Source organism: Elgaria multicarinata, chromosome 16, assembly GCF_023053635.1.
Source record: "Elgaria multicarinata webbii isolate HBS135686 ecotype San Diego chromosome 16, rElgMul1.1.pri, whole genome shotgun sequence".
Taxonomy (NCBI): Eukaryota; Metazoa; Chordata; class Lepidosauria; order Squamata; family Anguidae; genus Elgaria; species Elgaria multicarinata.
In genome coordinates, this window is record NC_086186.1 from 13,816,456 (window position 1) to 13,834,767 (window position 18,312).

Sequence of the window (18,312 nt, forward strand, 5' to 3'; positions counted from 1 at the left end):
TTGGCTGCCAGTCCAGGTCCGGGCCCGATTCAAAGTGCTGGTATTGACATTTAAAGCCCTAAACGGCTTGGGGCCAGGCTGTCTGAAGGAACGCCTCTTCCTGTATGTACCTGCCGAGACCCTAAGGTCATCTTCAGGGGTCCTTCTCCGCGAGCCCCCGCCAAAGGAAGTGAGGCAGGTGGCTACCAGGTTAGGGCCTTCTCTGCTGTGGCACCCCGGCTGTGGAATGAGCTCCCTAAGGAGGTTCTCTTGGCACCTACATTATATGCTTTTAGATGCCAGGTGAATACCTTTTTATTCTCTCAGCATTTTAACAGTCTATAAATAAATTTTAACTTGGTGTTTTAAATTTGTAATTTTGCATTGCTGCTGTTTTTATCTGGTTGAGCTTTTATATTGTATTTTATATTATGGTTTTATACTGTTGTTTTATACTTTGAATGGTTTTAATTTTTCTGAACCGCCCAGAGAGCTCCGGCTATTGGGCGGTATAGAAATGTAATAAATAAATAAATAAACCTGCACTTTGCACTATCGTCTGGCAGACAAATCATGGGTAAACTCTGGGTAAGGCAGAAACCCATATTCTGGGTTGTCATTATGTGCAAACCGGTTCATACTGAAAACCCAACCTGCTGGAGTTCTTATTCAGGTTCTCCTAAGATTTTACCAGTCATTGTCTACAGTCATTCTAGCCTTACCTTGTAGTCATAAGGACTAAAACATGGGGTTTTTTTTTTAAAAAAGGTTGATATTCCCCAGTGTTTATTAACTTAATTAACAGCTAGGCTACTTAATTAAATTAAGTTAATAAGATGATGAAAGATATGGAAAATGGCAGCTTGCCAGCATTAAATCCTCATGTTTTGCAAAAAAGCTATATTGGCTAAACATCGTAAGATCTAGAGCGTCTCTAGTCCATGTGATAGCTAATGGCCTGGCTTGGATGTACATTCCTGGCTTGCTAAATGACAAGTTAGCAAGCTGGGAACAAGAGTCAGTCCACCGCCCCATCCCTTTACCTCCTCCATTCCTTGATGCGTTGATCCCGGTTAGCTTAAACTGCAGTTACATCTGAAACAGGGAACTACGGTTCATGTCAATTTTGCTAATCAGAATCTCAAGCAAAAGTTTGATTCTGAGTTAAGATCCTGGTTTATGAACTGACCTCAACCCACAATTCGCCTTTTGGATGTAATATGGAACTGTAGTTTAAACTACGCTAAAACCAGCAGGCAACGGGAGAAAGGGAGGGGTGAGCAGCAGTGGAGGCTATCCAAGGTGCTGATCCTATTTTGGGGAAAGGGTTCGGCATCTTGGACAGCTCCTTCAGTTCTGGCTGGTTTTGACTGAAACCCGGAATGGATTCACAGCCCCATCAGAACTGGAGCCACCAGCCTCCACTAGCGCGCAGGCTAGACGCTGGTTCATGGCTTGCTAAGGTATGATTTAGCAAGAGGCAGCAGATCAAATGCCACTAGAACATTGCCTTTTAGCAGCAATGACAGTTTTGTGAGTTACAACACAATTCCGGAAGCCAACGTATTTTATTTACGATCCTTTAAAGCCTGGGATTATTAAGACAAAACATTGCTAATTCGCTTGAATATAGAAGCGAATACAGATGCTCTTGAAGCATCCTCCTGCACAGTGGGAAGAGTTCTGGAGAGGTTCCTATCTGCAGGATTTAAGGGCAACCTTTAGCCTTCGACTAAATTTCAAAAGCCTTCTGCCTGGGGTCAGTTCAGACTTCCGATGAGCAGTGGAGGCAGGCGGCTCCGATGTCAGTGGGGCAGTGAATCCGTGCCAGGTTTCAGTCAGAGCTCTGAAGGAGCTGTTAAGGGGCAAAGCGCAGCACCTTGGATAGCTCCCTTAGAGCTCTGAGTAAAACCTGGCACAGATTCATCACCCCACTGACACCGGAGCTGTTCGCGGGAGTGATGTGACCCACTTTTGGCACTGCCTGCCGCTTTATTTATTTATTCCATTTATATACCGCCCCATAGCCGAAGCTCTCTGGGCGGTTTACAGAAATTAAAAACAGCGAACATTAAAAACAAACAAGGGAGAGGGCCTTTTTGGTGGTGGCCCCCGGACTGTGGAACGATCTCCTTGATGAGGCTCGCCCAGCGCCAACACTGTTATCTTTCAGGCGCCAGGTCAAGACTTTTCTCTTCTCCCAGGCATTTAACAGCATTTAACAACGCTAAGTTTGCTTTTTAAGGGATCCCAGAACAGTTGTTTTTAAATGGATACTGTTGTTTTTATACTGTTGTTTTTATGTTTTTAAATTTTGAATACTTTTTTTTTAATGTTTACTGTTTTTAACTTTTGTAAACCATCCAGGGAGCTTCGGCTATGGGCAGTATATAAATGTAACAAATAAATAAATAAATACAAATATACAAAAATTTAAAACCTTCAAAAACATAAAAACAACAACAATATCCGCTGGGTCTTCCCCTCCCCAAACGGATTACCCACAAGGCAATGCGTCTCTCATCAGCAAAAATGGCGGCCCGCCTCCAACGAAAGGGTTGATGGCACCCATTCCTAGCTTGAATCTCTCTTTTTTTTGTGTGCCTACAGTCTCTTAAGAGATGCGTTACCTGGAATGTTTTCCGACTGCCGCCTCGGTTTGATCACAAGCTTCACCCCGCCTCCAAACACGGCGGCCCACATTCGGTTGTTCAGAGGATGGGCCGCTAGCCGAAACAGTTCATTGCCCGCGTTAGTGGCGAGAGCGTGGATCAGAAGGCTTAGGTAGACCGCTATGACAGCTTCACATAACAAGACGTTGAGCTTGGGTTGGTCCTCATCCTGAGCTGTACTTAGGAGGTTTATAAGAGAGCTCACACCTGTAAAACAGTAATGGGGGAAGACCTGGTGAAGAGGCTTTGGGTGTGTGTGTGAGTGTGTCTCCACCCCCGCCCACCGCAAAGTTCAGTCCCAGAAATGCAAGATGTCGCTTTGATATCTCAGGTAAGAAATACTGGCTCTCGTAGTTGGATCATTGTTCATGTTTACTCCTAGGTAAATTCCACTGGGTCCAATGGGACTTACTGCCACTCAAGAGGCAGCTGGACAACCATCTGTCAAGTATGCTTTAGGGTGGATTCCTGCACTGAGCAGGGGGTTGGACTCGATGGCCTTGTAGGCCCCTTCCAACTCTGCTATTCTATGATTCTGGCTGAACACCAGGAAAAACCTCCATACTGTTAGAGCAGTACCACAATGGAACCAGTGACCTAGGGAGGTTGTGGGCTCTCCCACTCTAGAGGCCTTCAAGAGGCAGCTGGACAGCCATCTGTCAAGTATGCTTTAGGGTGGATTCCTGCATTGAGCAGGGGGTTGGACTCGATGGCTTTATTGGCTCCTTCCAACTCTACTATACTACAATTCTATGATTCTAAATAGCGCACCCCAAACAGTATTTTTTAACGTAATAATGTGTGATAACATGTGTTTGGCTAAAACCCATTTAGGGTAGCCATGAATAAAATTTGAATTTTGATTCTAAATATCCCCAGGGAATGCATTGAGAGCCAGTGTGGTGTAGTGGTTAGAGGGTTGGATTGGGACTTAAGAGATCCACATTCTGGTCCCCACTCAGCCATGAAGCTGACTCTCAGCCTAACCTTCCTCACAGGGTTGTTGTGAGGATAAAACGAAGACGAAGAGGGTCACGTAAGCTGCCTTCAAATACTTGAAAGGTTGTCCCACAGAGGAGGGCCAAGATCTGTTCTCGATCATTCCAGAGTGCAGGACACGGGATAATGGGCTCAAGTTACAGGAAGCCAGATTCAGGCTGGACATCAGGAAAAACTTCCTGACTGTTAGAGCAGTACAACAATGGAACCAATGATCTAGGGAGGTTGTGGGCTCTCCCACACTAGAGGCCTTCAAGAGGCATCTGGACCGCCATCGGTCATGGATGCTTTAAGGTGTATTCCTGCATTAAGCAGGGGGTTGGACTTGATGGCCTTATAGACCCCTTCCAACTCTACTGTTCTATGATTCTATGAAGGAAAAGGTGGGATTTTTTTGTCTTTCTTTTTTTCTGGTATCAATTTGGATTGTTAAAGGAAAAGGCAGGATATAAATGTAACAAGCAAACTGTTTCTGGCATTGCAAGCTCATTGGCTTAAAATGGGGTTAAAGAAATTCATGGAGTAATTTGCATTAATTCTGTTAATGACCACTAACTATAATGGCTATACGGAACGTCCGGCTCAGCTATTGGATACGAGATGCTGGTGGGAAACAGGACCGATGGCCTTCATGCCCTGTTTGTGGGTTTTTAGGAAGCATTTCATTGGCTACAGTGGAAAGCAAGATGGTGGACTCAATGGACCTTTAGCCTGACACAGCAGAGCTCCTACGCTCTTAGCTCTGTATTGAAAAGAATGGGAATTAAATAGATGTCCTTCACTTCAATAGGATTGTAACCTTAGTATTAACCTTTGGGGAAAGGAAGGCTATGTACACACACACACAAATAGCAACACATAGAGTAACAGGGCATCTGCACTTCCTACACCTAAGGGATGCTCTTACGTTCTTAGCTTTCTACAATGTCATGATCTGGCTTGATCCCTGAAATGATGCTACTCAACTACAGAAGCACTTGAGTTATACTGGTTGTTCTCTTACCTGTTGTGGAAAAAGAGGGAAAAAGCACCACGAAAAGGCTATGAGAAAAAGAGGCGCCTAGCTCTGGTGCTATGAAATGTCAAAAGAGGTTTCTTTATTTTTTAAATCCAAAATATAAAAAAAATGTTCAAAAAACTTTAAACCAAACTTGTACAACACTCAACATTTTGGATCTGGGGATCCTTCATCAGGAGCTGTGCAACGAAATGAATTACTTTTTAAAGCAATTATAAATTTGAAACCTTATAGATATTTTTCACAAGACCGCAGTTGTGTTCGTTCTGTCTCCGTCAGCACCCAAAAAGTTTGCCAATTGCCAGACAGAACAGTTTGACTGCTGACGGAGACAGCAGTTTTTTTGAACATTTTTTATATTTCGGATAAGAAAAAGAAAGAAACCTCTTTTGACATGTCATAGCACCAGAGCTAGCCGCCTTTTTTTCTCATAGCGTTCTCTTACCTGGCCACTGAGCAGGCAACGAATTTGGCGTGGCGTGTTCTTCAATGCTTTCTGTCCTCAGCCTGCGACGGTCGCTTAGTAGCAGTCCCTGGTAAACCATTCCTGTAAACTGATTCGTTTCTGTTTGACTGCTGAAAAATATAAGTATATTTATTTATTTTCCTTTGTGTGGGATGAAAGAATTGCATACCGAAGAATAAACAGCAAATGAGTTTTAGGGCACACCTCAAGACGTTGAGCACAAACTATGATTAGACAGAAAACATCTTCATTCCCTTTTCTTTATCTCAGCCATATGCCAAATTATTTCAACGTTAGGCTACAGATGAAACTAATACTGGGGCCCTTTAATATGATGCATGGCGGAATCAGCCATAATACTGATGATGGGCTCATAGAATGAGCTTTATATTTCAAAATCAACTGCATCATTTCAGACATAACAAGAAAAGATTGGAGTACATAAAACAAGAGACTACACACTAGGGCTGCATATGGAAGCAACGGCAAACCATGGTTTACTTTATGAAAGTGAGCCTCGCCTCCACCACTTAGGTTTGTACACTCCCCCCTCCCTTTTCCTTCTCCAGTTATTTTTATTTATTTATTTATTCACTGATTATATTTCTATACTGCCCAACAGCCGAAGCTCTCTGGGTGGTTTAGTTAGTCTGCTGCTCCCAGCCTGCCGAGGAGATTTGTCAACTTGACAGTCTTTCAGAATTTAGAAAAGCAATAAGGGCTGATCTATTCCGGCAGGCCTATCCAGTGAAATTCTAGAATGTTTTTAGGATGTTTTAAGGATATTTTAATCATGTATGCTATGTTTTTAATCAGTTTTTAATGTGTTTTATATTCACTGCTGTTCCCCGCCTCGATCCAAGTGGAGAGGTGGGTAAGAAATAAATTATTATTATTATTATTATTATTATTATTATTATTATTATTAGGTCACAATGAAGTGATTGTTGTTCATTTCTGGCTGATAAACTATGGTTTTTAGTAAGCTAGGAACTGAATGTTCGAACAGGGCCATGCTGTTCAATAGGACTTACTCCCCAGTAAGCGTGTTTAGGACTGCAGGCTTAAATGTGTTGGTAGGATCATGTCCTTATCATAAAAAAAAGAACAAAATACATTTGAAATAAGGAGATTACCTATAGCTGTGGCTGTCGCACAAAGCTTGGTAAATAGATGCAGAAAGGGAAGCCGCTAATGAGTAGAGGGTGTGCACCTAAAAGGGGTGAAAAATCAAAATTTATTTCATGGGACTATAAATAAATGCCAGTACAAACCGTGCTGAAGAATAAGAGCTCATTTTCAATGCAAAGTTGCTGTTTAGAAGGAAGGGTGTGTGTGTGTGTGTGTACGCATAAGACAGAAAGGGACCGTGATATTTTTCCTGTGCCAATCAGACTCTCTCACACAAACAGACACTTAGAGATATCCACCCTCTGATGAAAAACGCATCCTTCTCTGTAAAGATTCTGATTCCTTTGTTGTGATTCGAGTCACAGAGGCCCCATAGGACTAGCTATGCTGTATATAATAAATGCACCACTTTAACTTCCCTGTGCATCCTTTGTCGCAGGGAAGTTCGCTGCTGCACATCCCATAGTATCGAAAACTCACAATTGCAAATATTCTCGCTGTTCATACCTGCACTGAGCCCCGGGCTGTTATGGCTTCAATCATGCTGAGTCTGTGCATGGCGTCTGAGCTCTGGAGGAATGCTCTGCCTTAAATCCATGCAATGGGCGATACTTTCTAATAGGGCGTACACACACTGAGCCTGACATGCATGGGCTTAAGCTGCACAATTGATACCTATTAGAATCCAGGGGGTTGAAATGATTCATTCAAATATTCTGATCAGCGGTCTTTCTAGACCGAGCCCAGCCGAGGCAGTGAACAAAATACAAGCATAAGAATACAGTAACATTATATTATATAGAAACTAACATTACAAACCACCACCACCATTCATTATGATATAATTCAGCCATTTCCAGGGCTACAGCGATACCACAGCAGCAACACAACAGCATGAGCAATAGAACACACCGAATAACAGCCATGTGAAACAAGTGGGTTTTCAAAGCCTTTTGGAATATTGCAACAGAAGGGAGCCAACCACACATCCATCAGGAGAGAGTTTCGTAAAATGAGGGCCACTACTGAGAAAGCCCTGTCCCTAACGCCTGCGAAACTAACTTATCTTAAAGGCTATCTTAAACCACGACTAGGGTTTCTGACATCAAACTTAAAGCATGGGCCAGTACATATGGGTGCAGATAGTCCTTCAAATTACCTGACTCCAAACCATTAAGCCCTGTTTGATTCAGTCTTCTGTGTCTGCAAGATCAGACATACATGCGTATCGATCTGTGCTGGGACTGGCCATCCAGCTTAGGAAACAGCATGGTGTAGTGTTAGACCACTGGGACTGGAAGACATTGGTACTAATAATCCCTGTTCAGCAACAAACCTGGTTGACCTTGGACCACTCATGCTTTCTCAGTCTACCTCACAAGGTTGTGCTGAAGATGAAAGTGAAAGGGCAGCTCATGTAACACGCAGAGATCACAGTCTTACACCATTCGAACAGATGCTTTGCATCTGCGTTCCCCAACCCCCACATGTGTTGGACTACAACCCATTGTCCCCCAGCCTGTGTGGCTATTAGATGATGAGAGTTGTAGTCCAACACATCTGGAGTGCACCACGTTGGAGAAGGCTGCTCTATACAGTTAGGCCCTTATATGCACAGACTTCTTGAGGTACCAACACGCACCACATCACACATTTAGCATCCCAAGAGGTCATGTTTTCTTTATGTTACCTTCACATCTTCAAAGCAAACACTCCGAGTGCAAGAAACCTGACAACACTGCAATGGACCAGTTAATTATTATTATTTTTGCAAAGTTCATAATACTTGATGATTATGTACAATACTTGGTACAATTATGCTAAAACAGCCACATCATTTTTTTCAAACACAACAATATCGGTTGTATCTGGCAGTCTATGGACACCCAGTGCAATTCCGTTTTCACTGTGAAAAATCTACCCCAGGTGCTCCTGTAGACACAATGCATAATAACGCTGAGAAGATGCTCCACATTCCTCAGCGACTGAATTCTTTCAGTGATCAACTGGTCAGTAAAGGTGAAACATCCTGCTAAATTCGTGGTTTAAGAGAGAGATAACCCTTCTGATTTTTCCAACTCACCCTTCTCAATGACCAGATACTCCCACAAACAGTCACAGCCACAGCAATTATGAAAGAATTTAGTCACTCACTGGACCAGTTAATTAAAAAGCATTAACTGGACCAGTGCAGTATTGTCCGGTTTCTTACACTTGGGAGTATTTCCGGGAACCTTGTCTTTTCCGACCTGTACCTTCACATCTTCCACATTAGGATGTGGCGGTGTTTTCATCTGCACGATCGTGTGAAGGATATCATGGATGTGGTTGTTTAAGTAGAGCACGGGATTGGCTATAACCGTCTTTGTTGAAGCAATGCTGGCTGAGAGTAACGGCAACGTTGTGGGTAATGGAAGCGGCGACTGAAGCTGCTTGACGGTAGTTTCCTGGGGGAACAACAAAACAGAGAACAAAACCGCAGAATGACGAACATCCTCGGTTCACAAAATGCACATCTGAAATAGTAGGTTAGTGAGATGCGTAAGTACAGTTTGTGACCTCCTTTTCCATATTGGGGCCCTTGCCTCCGAGACTGCAGCACTAAGAGACCCTTGACATGCCCACTTTCTAAATCCACGTGCTGAAAGAAAATAGAGGAAGGGTAACTCGGAGCCAATCCCAGTGCGCCCAAGGGCGGATCAGATCCATTAACTGCAGGGCTGGGCAATCTGTATGTTCGGCTTACAACTTCCATCTAGGGATGTTTGAGAATTTCGTTTCTGCTCGTAAAATGTGCGAGCGCGCCCCATTCGAAGCCCCGAACATGATCGTGAGCACATGGCCACCCAAAAAGTTTGCCAATTGCCGGACATGTGCTCACGTTCGATTTGCGCAGCTTTCCTAGTTTGATTTTGCGCAAATTTTATGAAGCTGGGAAAAGGGACTGGGAAGACTTTTTGCTTTGTTCTAATCGCTTGTACCGATCTCGGTAAATCTGGGGGTGGTGGTGGTGGCGAGACGGGACTTATGGCCTTCTAGATGTTTTGGCTCCAACTCCCATCATTCCTCCTCACCATTAGCTGTGCTGGTTAGGACTGATGGGACCGTAAGGATGGGTGAACGAGTGACGTTCAATAGCACTAGGATTCTCCGACTAGTGCCTCACCGCTCGGATCGTGCCCAGTTCCTGTTTGTGTTTGCAATCGCTGCTCGTTCTGCGCAGAAGGGGAAAACTGCCCAAATTGAGCAGTGCTCCAACATGAAATTTGCACAAATTCCCCCAAATTTGCACGAACGTCCAAATTTGCACAACTTTCCTCCACGGGCTAAAGCAGGGCCCGTTCGAACGAAATGCCAGCAGTACGAAACCCACTCCAAAGGCAGAACCGTAGGGAAAGACTCCGTAACGAACGAGGGGACCTTACCTGCTGCGATTCTTGCAACAGAAACTTGAGCTCCATCCTCACGGACGCGAGGCCGCCGCCCTGCGCCCCGTGAAGGCTGCAGTAGCTGAGGAAAACGCGGAGGAGGGCCTGGTTCCTCTGCAGCCACCACTTCCTCCGCTCGGCGTGCTGGCGCTTCGCCTGCAACCGCCGCCGTTCCATCTGATGCCGCTCGTACGGGCCCACCTCCGGCTTCTCCGCCGCTTGTTCGTGACCCAGGAGGTCCCCGTTAATCTTGCCGTCGGCTTGGGCGTCGTCTTTCTCGCGGGCTTCGTGGTTGCAGATCTCGTGCAGGGCGGCGATTTCTTTCTCCAGCCAGTTGTAGAGCTGGAATCGCAGCTTCCCGCCGTCCACCTCGTAACCCGTCGCCAACGTGCGGAGTTCCGTCATGAGGATCTTGAGGCAGGCCCTGAACTTGAGCTGCTCGGCGATCACGTCCACTTCCATTTCGTCGCCACCCGCGTCCTTGCCTGGAGTGGCGTCGGCGATCTTTTCATCTCGCTTTGTGCTCTCCGGTCCTGATTTCGAATCCTTCATGGTCAAGCCATCCTCCTCCTCCTCCTGAGAACCGTTCTGGTCTTCCCCCCAGTCAAGCTGCAGAGGTTCATCCTCAAATGTGATCGCTGGCTGACTCCAGTCAACGAGGGCCGAGGATTCGGTTGGACACGGAAAATCCGGCGCAGTGCTGTCGCCCAACATCTTCGCCTCCAGTTTCATGCCGTTCTGCACGGTCGGACTTGGGCTGGCTTCCTCCCTCTTCATATGAAGAATGGATTTGTTGCTCACGCTGGGCAGCTTGGAAAGGACCTCCAGCGCTAAAACGGGACACCCCACTTTAAAATGAGCGTTCGCAGTCGTGAAAAACAGCTTCCTCTCAATCAGGTTGATTTTGTCCACAAAGCTTTTCTCCGCTTGCAGGCCTAGCGTGGCTAAAGTCCCGTCGGGCGAGCAAAAGTTTCTTCGGATGAGCAAGGGATGGGTACGAAGGTAGTTGTAGAAGCTGAACACCACAGGGTTGCAGGATTTGACGATGACTAGAGGGAAATCAGAGGAATGTTCACTGAGACACATTTGAAAAATAGTCATGGCGGCTGTTTTAAGCTGCGAGGGTGCCCTTCGACGCTGAAGAGGGGTTTATTAAAAGCATGCATAAACATCAATCAAGAAATAGCTGCTTCACAAAATTTGAGCTGGGTGGTTTTACGTAAACTACAGCAGGGGCAGGTAGATTCTGCAAGCCTGAAATCGCCCCGCCCCTGATCGACACAGTTTCCCCCACACAAACCTGTCTACCAAAGAACTGAGGCCCTTCTTAGTGTACCCAAACCTGTGAGGTTTGGTAGGAAGCTCCTGAAGAAAAGGGTCTTTTCTTTGGTGGCACCAAAATGATAGAACTCTCCCCCTAGTGTTGTGGCGTGTTGGACTGGGAGTTGGGAAGTCCGGGTTCGAGTCCCCACTCGGCCATGGAAGCTCACTGGGTGACTTTGGGCCAGTCGCAGACTCTCAGCCCATCCTACCTCAGAGGGTTGTTGTTGTGAGGATAAAACAGAGAGGAGGAAGATTATGTACGCTGCTGCTTTGAGTTCCTTAAGGAAGACATTTTGTATTTTAAATTTGTATTTCTGCACTGCTGCTGATTTTATCCTGGTTGTGCTTTCGTATTGTATTTTATATCATGGTTTTATACTGTTGTTTTATACTTCGAATGGTTTTAATTGTTGTGAACCGGCCAGAGAGCTTCAGCTATTGGGCGGTATAGAAATGCAGTAAATAAATAAATAATAAATAGACAAAACGGTGGGATATAGTGTCAATGTAATAATTGTGAAGATGATTAGTGACAACCTAACCACCCTGCAGGGTAGGCTCCTGGGCCAGATACTCAATTCCCCAGATAATCCTCACCCCACTCCTGTGCAAGCCAGCCCTCTGGGGAAATAAGACACTCACACACGTTTAAGTCAAACACAAAACGACACAGACAATAAAAAATTAAAAAGGGGGAAAGGAGAGGGGTAGGGGAAAGTTGGAACAATGCTCTAAAAACAAACCCCACACAAGAACGGATTAACAGGTTAAAAACACACTTCCCACAAACAGTTCCCCACAACAATCCACTAACTCTCTAACCTAACCCAGAACCCTTTTTATTCTCCCAGAATTTTAACAGTCTATAAAAAAAAAAATAACTTGGTGTTTTAAATTTGTAATTTTGCATTGCTGCTGTTTTTATCTGGTGGAGCTTTTATATTGTATTTTATATTATGGTTTTATACTGTTGTTTTATACTTTGAATGTTTTTAATTTTTGTGAACTGCCCAGAGAGCTCCGGCTATTGGGTGGTATAGAAATGTAATAAATAAATAAATAAATAAATAAATAAATAAAAACCATGCCCTAAGGCAAATAAATTCCCCTGGAACCTCCAGACACTTAAACCTAAGAAACCCTAGCTAGAGATGAAGCTTTCACCCAGCTCAATGGGGATCTTCCGCATCACGCACTTACAGGCCCAGGGAAGATGGTGGGCCACTGATTGCCCACTCTTTTAGCCCTTCCTTGACTTACAGGTCTCTGGCCCTCCCTCCCGCGTCAAGCTATTTCCCAGCTGACACCGATCAGAATTAGCGTGGCCTTGACTCCTCTAGCTAAAAGTGATAACTCTCACAGGTGTTACTCCCACAGGACAGGGAGGGCTTGACACGCATAACTACTTATCTATACTGTGAGACTAACTCTAAGGAATGTTCCTTGAAACTCCCTCCTCCCAGTCCAGCGGCCGAAGCCCGACTGACTAAAGCTAACTACTGGGCAGGACTGCCGCCATGTTGGCCCTTCTTCACAATAATAGTAATAAAAATACTACCACTGTTATTTCCAAAGTACCAGGCAAAGCCCATCCTGTTCCTTCTGTTTTTAAGTGTAATTAAGATCTTTTGATTTTGATTTTACCTGCTGTTCTACGTGCTGTTTTTATTCATAAGCCTTTGCATTAATGCTTTTATTTTTTATATTAGATGTTACCAAGTTTAATATTATTTATTTTGTAAATCACCTTGGGATCTTTTAAATCCGTAAGCAGGAAGTAAATGCCTGGAATAAGTAAATAAACAAGAATCGTTTTCCTCCCACAACCGAGTTTTCTAGAACCATTTAACACTTCGTCACCTGGCTTTTCGTCGTCTTCCTTCGGTGTTTGCTCCAGTAAAGTGTCGAGTGCTCTGGTGTACTCTTTCATCACCCAGTAGGACAGGCTTCGCAGGAAAGGGTCGGGGTGCAGTTTTGTACAGCTGAATCCATTTCCGTCTTTCTCACAGCCCAAAATCTTTTCGTAAAGGATGGCTGTATAGGTGGAGGATATCTCAAACTCTGACTCGTATAAACGAGCGATGATCGTCGCTAACTGGATGTCTTCCATTTTCTCAAGGCACACCTAGGAAAGGAAGTACGATCAAGGTCCCATGAGTACACCTTTAAACTGATTTACAAACCGCATAGAAAACTCCTTGATCCATCCTTGTCACTGGAGGCCCAGGTGGACTCTGTGGCACGGAGTACTTGGGGTCAGCTTCGGCTGATCCACCAGCTACGGCCTTTCCTGGACAGGGACAACCTAGCCACAGTAGTGCATGCACTGGTAACTTCCCGATTAGACTACTGCAATGCACTCTACATAGGGCTGCCCTTGAAGATAACTCAGAAGTTGTAGCTAGTGCAAAATGCAGCAGCTAGACTGCTGGCAGGTACATCTTTACAGACACCGGTTTTAAAGGAACTGCACTGGCTGCCTATATGCTTCCGGTCGGAATTCAAGGTGCTGGTAATGACGTTTAAAACCCTAAACGGCTTAGGACCTCGATACTTGAGAGAGCGCCTCTCCTTATATCTGCCTGCCCGAGACCTCAGATTCGTTGGAGGAGCCCTTCTCCGCATCCCACCAATGCAACACATTCGCTATGATGGGACAAGGGAGAGGGCCTTCTCTGTGGTGGCACCCCCACTGTGGAATGCCCTCCCCTTGGGGGCCCGACTGGCACCAACACTGATTGCATTTCGACGCCAAGTAAAAACATGGCTTTTTAACAAAGCCTTTGATGGTTAAACTCACTGGCACATTGTTTTAACTGTTTTAACTGCTTTTAAATTATATATTGTTTTAACTTGGATTATGGTTTAATTTGTTTTTAACTGTGTATATTTATTGTTTTGTACTGTATATTTTTATCTGTATGCTTCCCTGAGATCTTAGTGATATAGGGCGGGATATAAATACTTTAAATAAATAAATAGAAAAATCCACAGTTCAGGATTAAAAAGTAAATCCCTCCAGCTTAATATAAGAACATAAGAACATAAGAATTGCCCTGCTGGATCAGAGCAAGGTTCCATCTAGTCCGGCACTCTGTTCACGCAGTGGCACATTAAGACTCAGACAAAAGGTAGTGATTAGTTAATCAGCAGGGTCAATCCGATACTCAATCTAGCCTACTGATACTACAATATAATTAAAAAGAAGGTAATAGCGATACCATCAGTTCACTGGCCCATTGTTTTGAACCAGTGAGAGCAAGTTACTGTACTGGCTCCTAAACCGCTCAGCCACAAAAAACAGTGGCTGGTCAGTTGAGGAAGGTTTCCTGGAATAGAGCTGTTATCAGGCGTCGCCAAATGCACCTTAGTATGGGTGCCTGCCTGACCTCTAGGGGCAGGGAATTCCAAAGAGAAGGGGCCACTGTGGCGTTACACCCCACAAGTCAGTTCCCTAACGAATGTCTAGAGATTTGTAAATCTATTGTGTTTAGAATGTTGACCTGAGTGGGTGGAGATTGAATATCTTAGGAGGGAGGAGGAGGATATATAAGGGAATGACTGAAGTGATAAGGGGGGGTGTTTTTAAGGTACTTGGGTTCGAGGGAGAATTAGAGGATCAGGTTAAAGAGGGTTGTCTTTGGAGTGTAGTGTGCAGATAGTCAATTGCTGTATATTAAACAATCCTGTTAATAAAGAAAGTTCAAGAGTGAAGGTGTGAGAAGAGAGAAAGGACTGGATGAGAGGTTTTAACAAGGGTCTGAAAAGTTTTATTATGAAACACAGTTTGTGAACATGGAAATAAATTTTTATTCAGTTTGTTTTACTACCACAAAAATCCCACGTGTCTCCTTGGCATTTATTATCTGCAGCTATATACATATAACACCCGTTCTGACATTAATTCACCATCAGCGCATAAAATTCACAGCGCATTATTTTATTCCTGAAATTATTCCTGTTTAACCCCTTTCTCCACATAGTTTGTAGAAAGGTGGTGTTTGTCCCTCACCTCAGGCTCATAAAGTGGTGGCGCTTAGCTTGAGCAGGGAGTGTCCGCGGACAGACCTGTTGTAAAGAGCCTGTGTCGTGGCACAGCCACCACACTAAAGGCTCTTCTCCTGGTGGACTCCAGTTGGGCTGTAGGTCCACGTGGCACCACCAGGAGCAATGCCCTTGTTTTCTGTAGCTGGTGTGGTATGAAATCCACCCACCCCAACATAAAAATCACACTGGGTATGTCTACTTAAATCCAGTACATTACGCTTTTCAGGCAATACCTCTATAGCATCCTTTAATGAGCCGGCTAATAAAAAGAAGGCAGCTGATTGTTCAAAGCGTTGCTTCCCCAGCAAAGCGAAGGCATTCTTCAAAGCTGCCGTTCGCCATTTGCTTTCGCTGAAATTATGGCTAAAAAACTGTGTCATTTTCTCGTCGTGCTGAGAACTGTGCAGAAAGAAAGAAAGGGGGAAATAGATTTAGCTGCATTGGGCTGCAGTTGCATGCACACGTACTGGGGAATAAGTTCTGCTGAATGGAATAACTTCACAGTAGACATGCCTAGATTTGCAATGCAAGCAGAACGTTAGCAAGAAACCTGGCACACGATTCCATACCTTGCTATAAGCTTTCCCCTATAAATTTCTATAAGCTTTCCTCTATATTTCAATCAGGTTTTTTTTTTTTAATTTCAAAAAGGAAACGTTAACAAAACTTACCGAAACAGACCCCACACCACTGCTTTTTTCTTCATTGCAAGGTAAAAAAGCGCAGCGTCCAAGGCATCATTGTTTCTCTGAAAGGCGGCTTTTGCAACCTGTAATATTTAGAGGAGAAAAACCAAACACGCCCCACGAAATTGCAGTGGCATAGAGAGTTAAGGCTGCAACAGATTAAACGGCAGACGTGACATGAGCTCTGCAAGTCTCTATCACCCTTTGTATCACCCAGCCAGCCTAAAGCTGGGTTGAACATTCCCTCCTTCCGCGGGACCCTTTAGCCACTTTGAAATAGTGTGTGTGTGTGTGTTTGCATGATATTCAGCAACATCCGGGGGGTGCAGGGTGGGAATCTTATCTTTAAAGACAAAGCAAGCGGGCCAGAATTGGTCTTATATGCTCAGACCCCTTGGTCTCAGTTATTAATCTGGTTGCTGCATTTATCACAAGCTGCAGCTTCTAAGCAGTCTTCAAGGGCAGCCCCACGTAGACTGCATTGCAGTACTCTACCTTGGAGATTCTGGCAATGAACGTGGGGCTGCCCTTGAAGACTGTTCAGAAGCTGAAGCTTGTGCAAAATGCAGTTGGTTTTAGGCTTTTTTAAGAAGCGCTCAGATTCATTTCTTATATACTGGGAGCAATAATGACATGTTATATGCCCAGAAACATGTTGCCTGACATGTAGGGGAAAGGTAGATCACATGCTTTGCATGCAGAAGGTCTCAAGTTCAATCCCTGGCATCTCCAGGTAGGGCAGGGGAAGAATCCCATCTTAAATCCCAGAGAGCTGCTGCCGGTCAGTGTCAACAATACTGAAGTAGATGGGCCAATGGTCTTACTTGGTATAAGGCAGCTTCATAGGTTCGTGACATTATATTTAAAATGGAGACAGACAAAGACGGGCTCAAATTACCTTTTCCATGCACCTTCGGAGCGTGTTAATATTTCTGACCCACCAGCCTATACCCATCGCTCTTAGCTCAGACCACTGGGGGTCTCCCCTTTGAATTGCAGGAATCATGTTGATTAACTCTTCCTCCGCCTCGGAATGAAAAGCCCAGGCAAAGTGGCATGTAGAAACACCTAAACAAAAGAAGAAAACCCCGTCAACTAAGCGATTTAAAACCTGGCCAATAGCATAAGAAATAATATACGGGCTGTTGGTGCAGGGAGAAGAGCAGAGCATCGCATACGGTCTTAAACACTTGCTGGATAATTTGCTAGGTAGAGAAGTTCATAAATGGTTAAGAATTATGTAACAGCTTTCATGTGTATGAACACTGAAACAAATGTGTACACAAAGCATGGGGATTATGAATGTAATAAAAACAGCACAACCATCTCCAATCTCTGATATACAAAATGATTTCTGCAGACCTTACAGTCAAACCAGAGGGGGCGCTGTCACTAGAAACCCAATTTCCTCCACTACCAGCTGTCCGTCCGGGCTGACTCACATGCTTAAAACAGGACAAACACAGAACGATATATTACCTTGATGGAGTAGCTGAACACGATATAAAGGGGGCAGGGACGTCAAGAGGCATGTATGTAAACGCATAGCTAATAAGTAACGCAAGCCACACTCATCTAAGGTGTCTCTCCCTGCAAAAATGAAGAAAAACGTCATAATGCAATCCACAGACGTACATTCCATTTACGTATTTAGAATATTGGTGCACTGTTTCTAAATGAAATTCAGTTTACATGCGCAGGCACGCAGGCACACTGAAAGCAAACAAACCAGGAAGTCTTCCATTAGCTACGGGTTCTTCCAAAATGGAAAACTATGGTTAACAACTTTGGAACAAATCAGGATATTAAGCCAACTTCAAACCACAGTTTAATATCCTGGCTTGTTTTGAAGCTGTTTACTATAGTTTCCCGGTTTCATTTGAATCAGGACATTATAATTAATGGAAGACTTCCTGGTTTTGCCTTATCTTGCTTATTAAGCGGAGATATGATCTTCTCGACAAGGGCACACCCGCACATACACACACTCAGAATGTGTTACTTTAAGTCTTATGCAAATTAATCAGACAGGTCAAAAACACACACAACAGAATTCTAAAGGCATCCAGACCAATTCCCAAAGTTTGCATCTTCACTTGTTGCAGCAAGGAAAGTTTGATGGCAGACGTCAAGTGCCAGGATGAAAAAATTAAATTATTAAAAATATGTGGTAATGCGGGAAGGGTCAATCCCCTCTACGTGGGGCAGCCTTTGAAGACGGTTCGGAAGCTGCAAATTGTGCAAAATGCAACAGCCAGATTGATAACTGGAACCAGAAGGTTTGAACATATAACACCGATTCTGCCCTGCTTGCATTGGCTGCCGATACGTTTCCGAGCCCAATTCAAGGTGCTGGTTGTAACCTATAAAGCCTTACACAGATTGGGACCACAATACCTGATGGAACGCTTCTCCTGACATGAACCTACCCATACACTGCGCTCAGCATCTAAGGTCCTCCTCTGAGTGCCTATTCTGACGGACGCGTGGAGGATGGCAACAAGGGAGAGGGCCTTTTCAGTGGTGGCCCCCCAATTTATTTATTTATTGCATTTCTATACCA

General features: G+C 44.4%; 1 protein-coding gene across 2 annotated transcripts in view; it reads right to left on the minus strand.

The window, feature by feature from the left end:
• The window catches only part of DMXL2 (Dmx like 2), a 96,217-nt gene that overhangs the window by 35,667 nt on the left and 42,238 nt on the right, over nt 1-18,312 (minus strand). For both annotated transcript variants that reach the window (XM_063142503.1, XM_063142502.1), the window contains exons 19-28: nt 17,229-17,339; nt 16,648-16,817; nt 15,735-15,832; nt 15,297-15,462; nt 12,877-13,141; nt 9,691-10,742; nt 8,521-8,712; nt 6,271-6,347; nt 5,114-5,244; nt 2,610-2,858 (exon numbers count right to left, since the gene is read on the minus strand). In XM_063142503.1, coding sequence (XP_062998573.1) covers nt 2,610-2,858; nt 5,114-5,244; nt 6,271-6,347; nt 8,521-8,712; nt 9,691-10,742; nt 12,877-13,141; nt 15,297-15,462; nt 15,735-15,832; nt 16,648-16,817; nt 17,229-17,339 — 2,511 coding nt within the window. The remainder of the gene's footprint in view (nt 1-2,609; nt 2,859-5,113; nt 5,245-6,270; nt 6,348-8,520; nt 8,713-9,690; nt 10,743-12,876; nt 13,142-15,296; nt 15,463-15,734; nt 15,833-16,647; nt 16,818-17,228; nt 17,340-18,312) is intronic.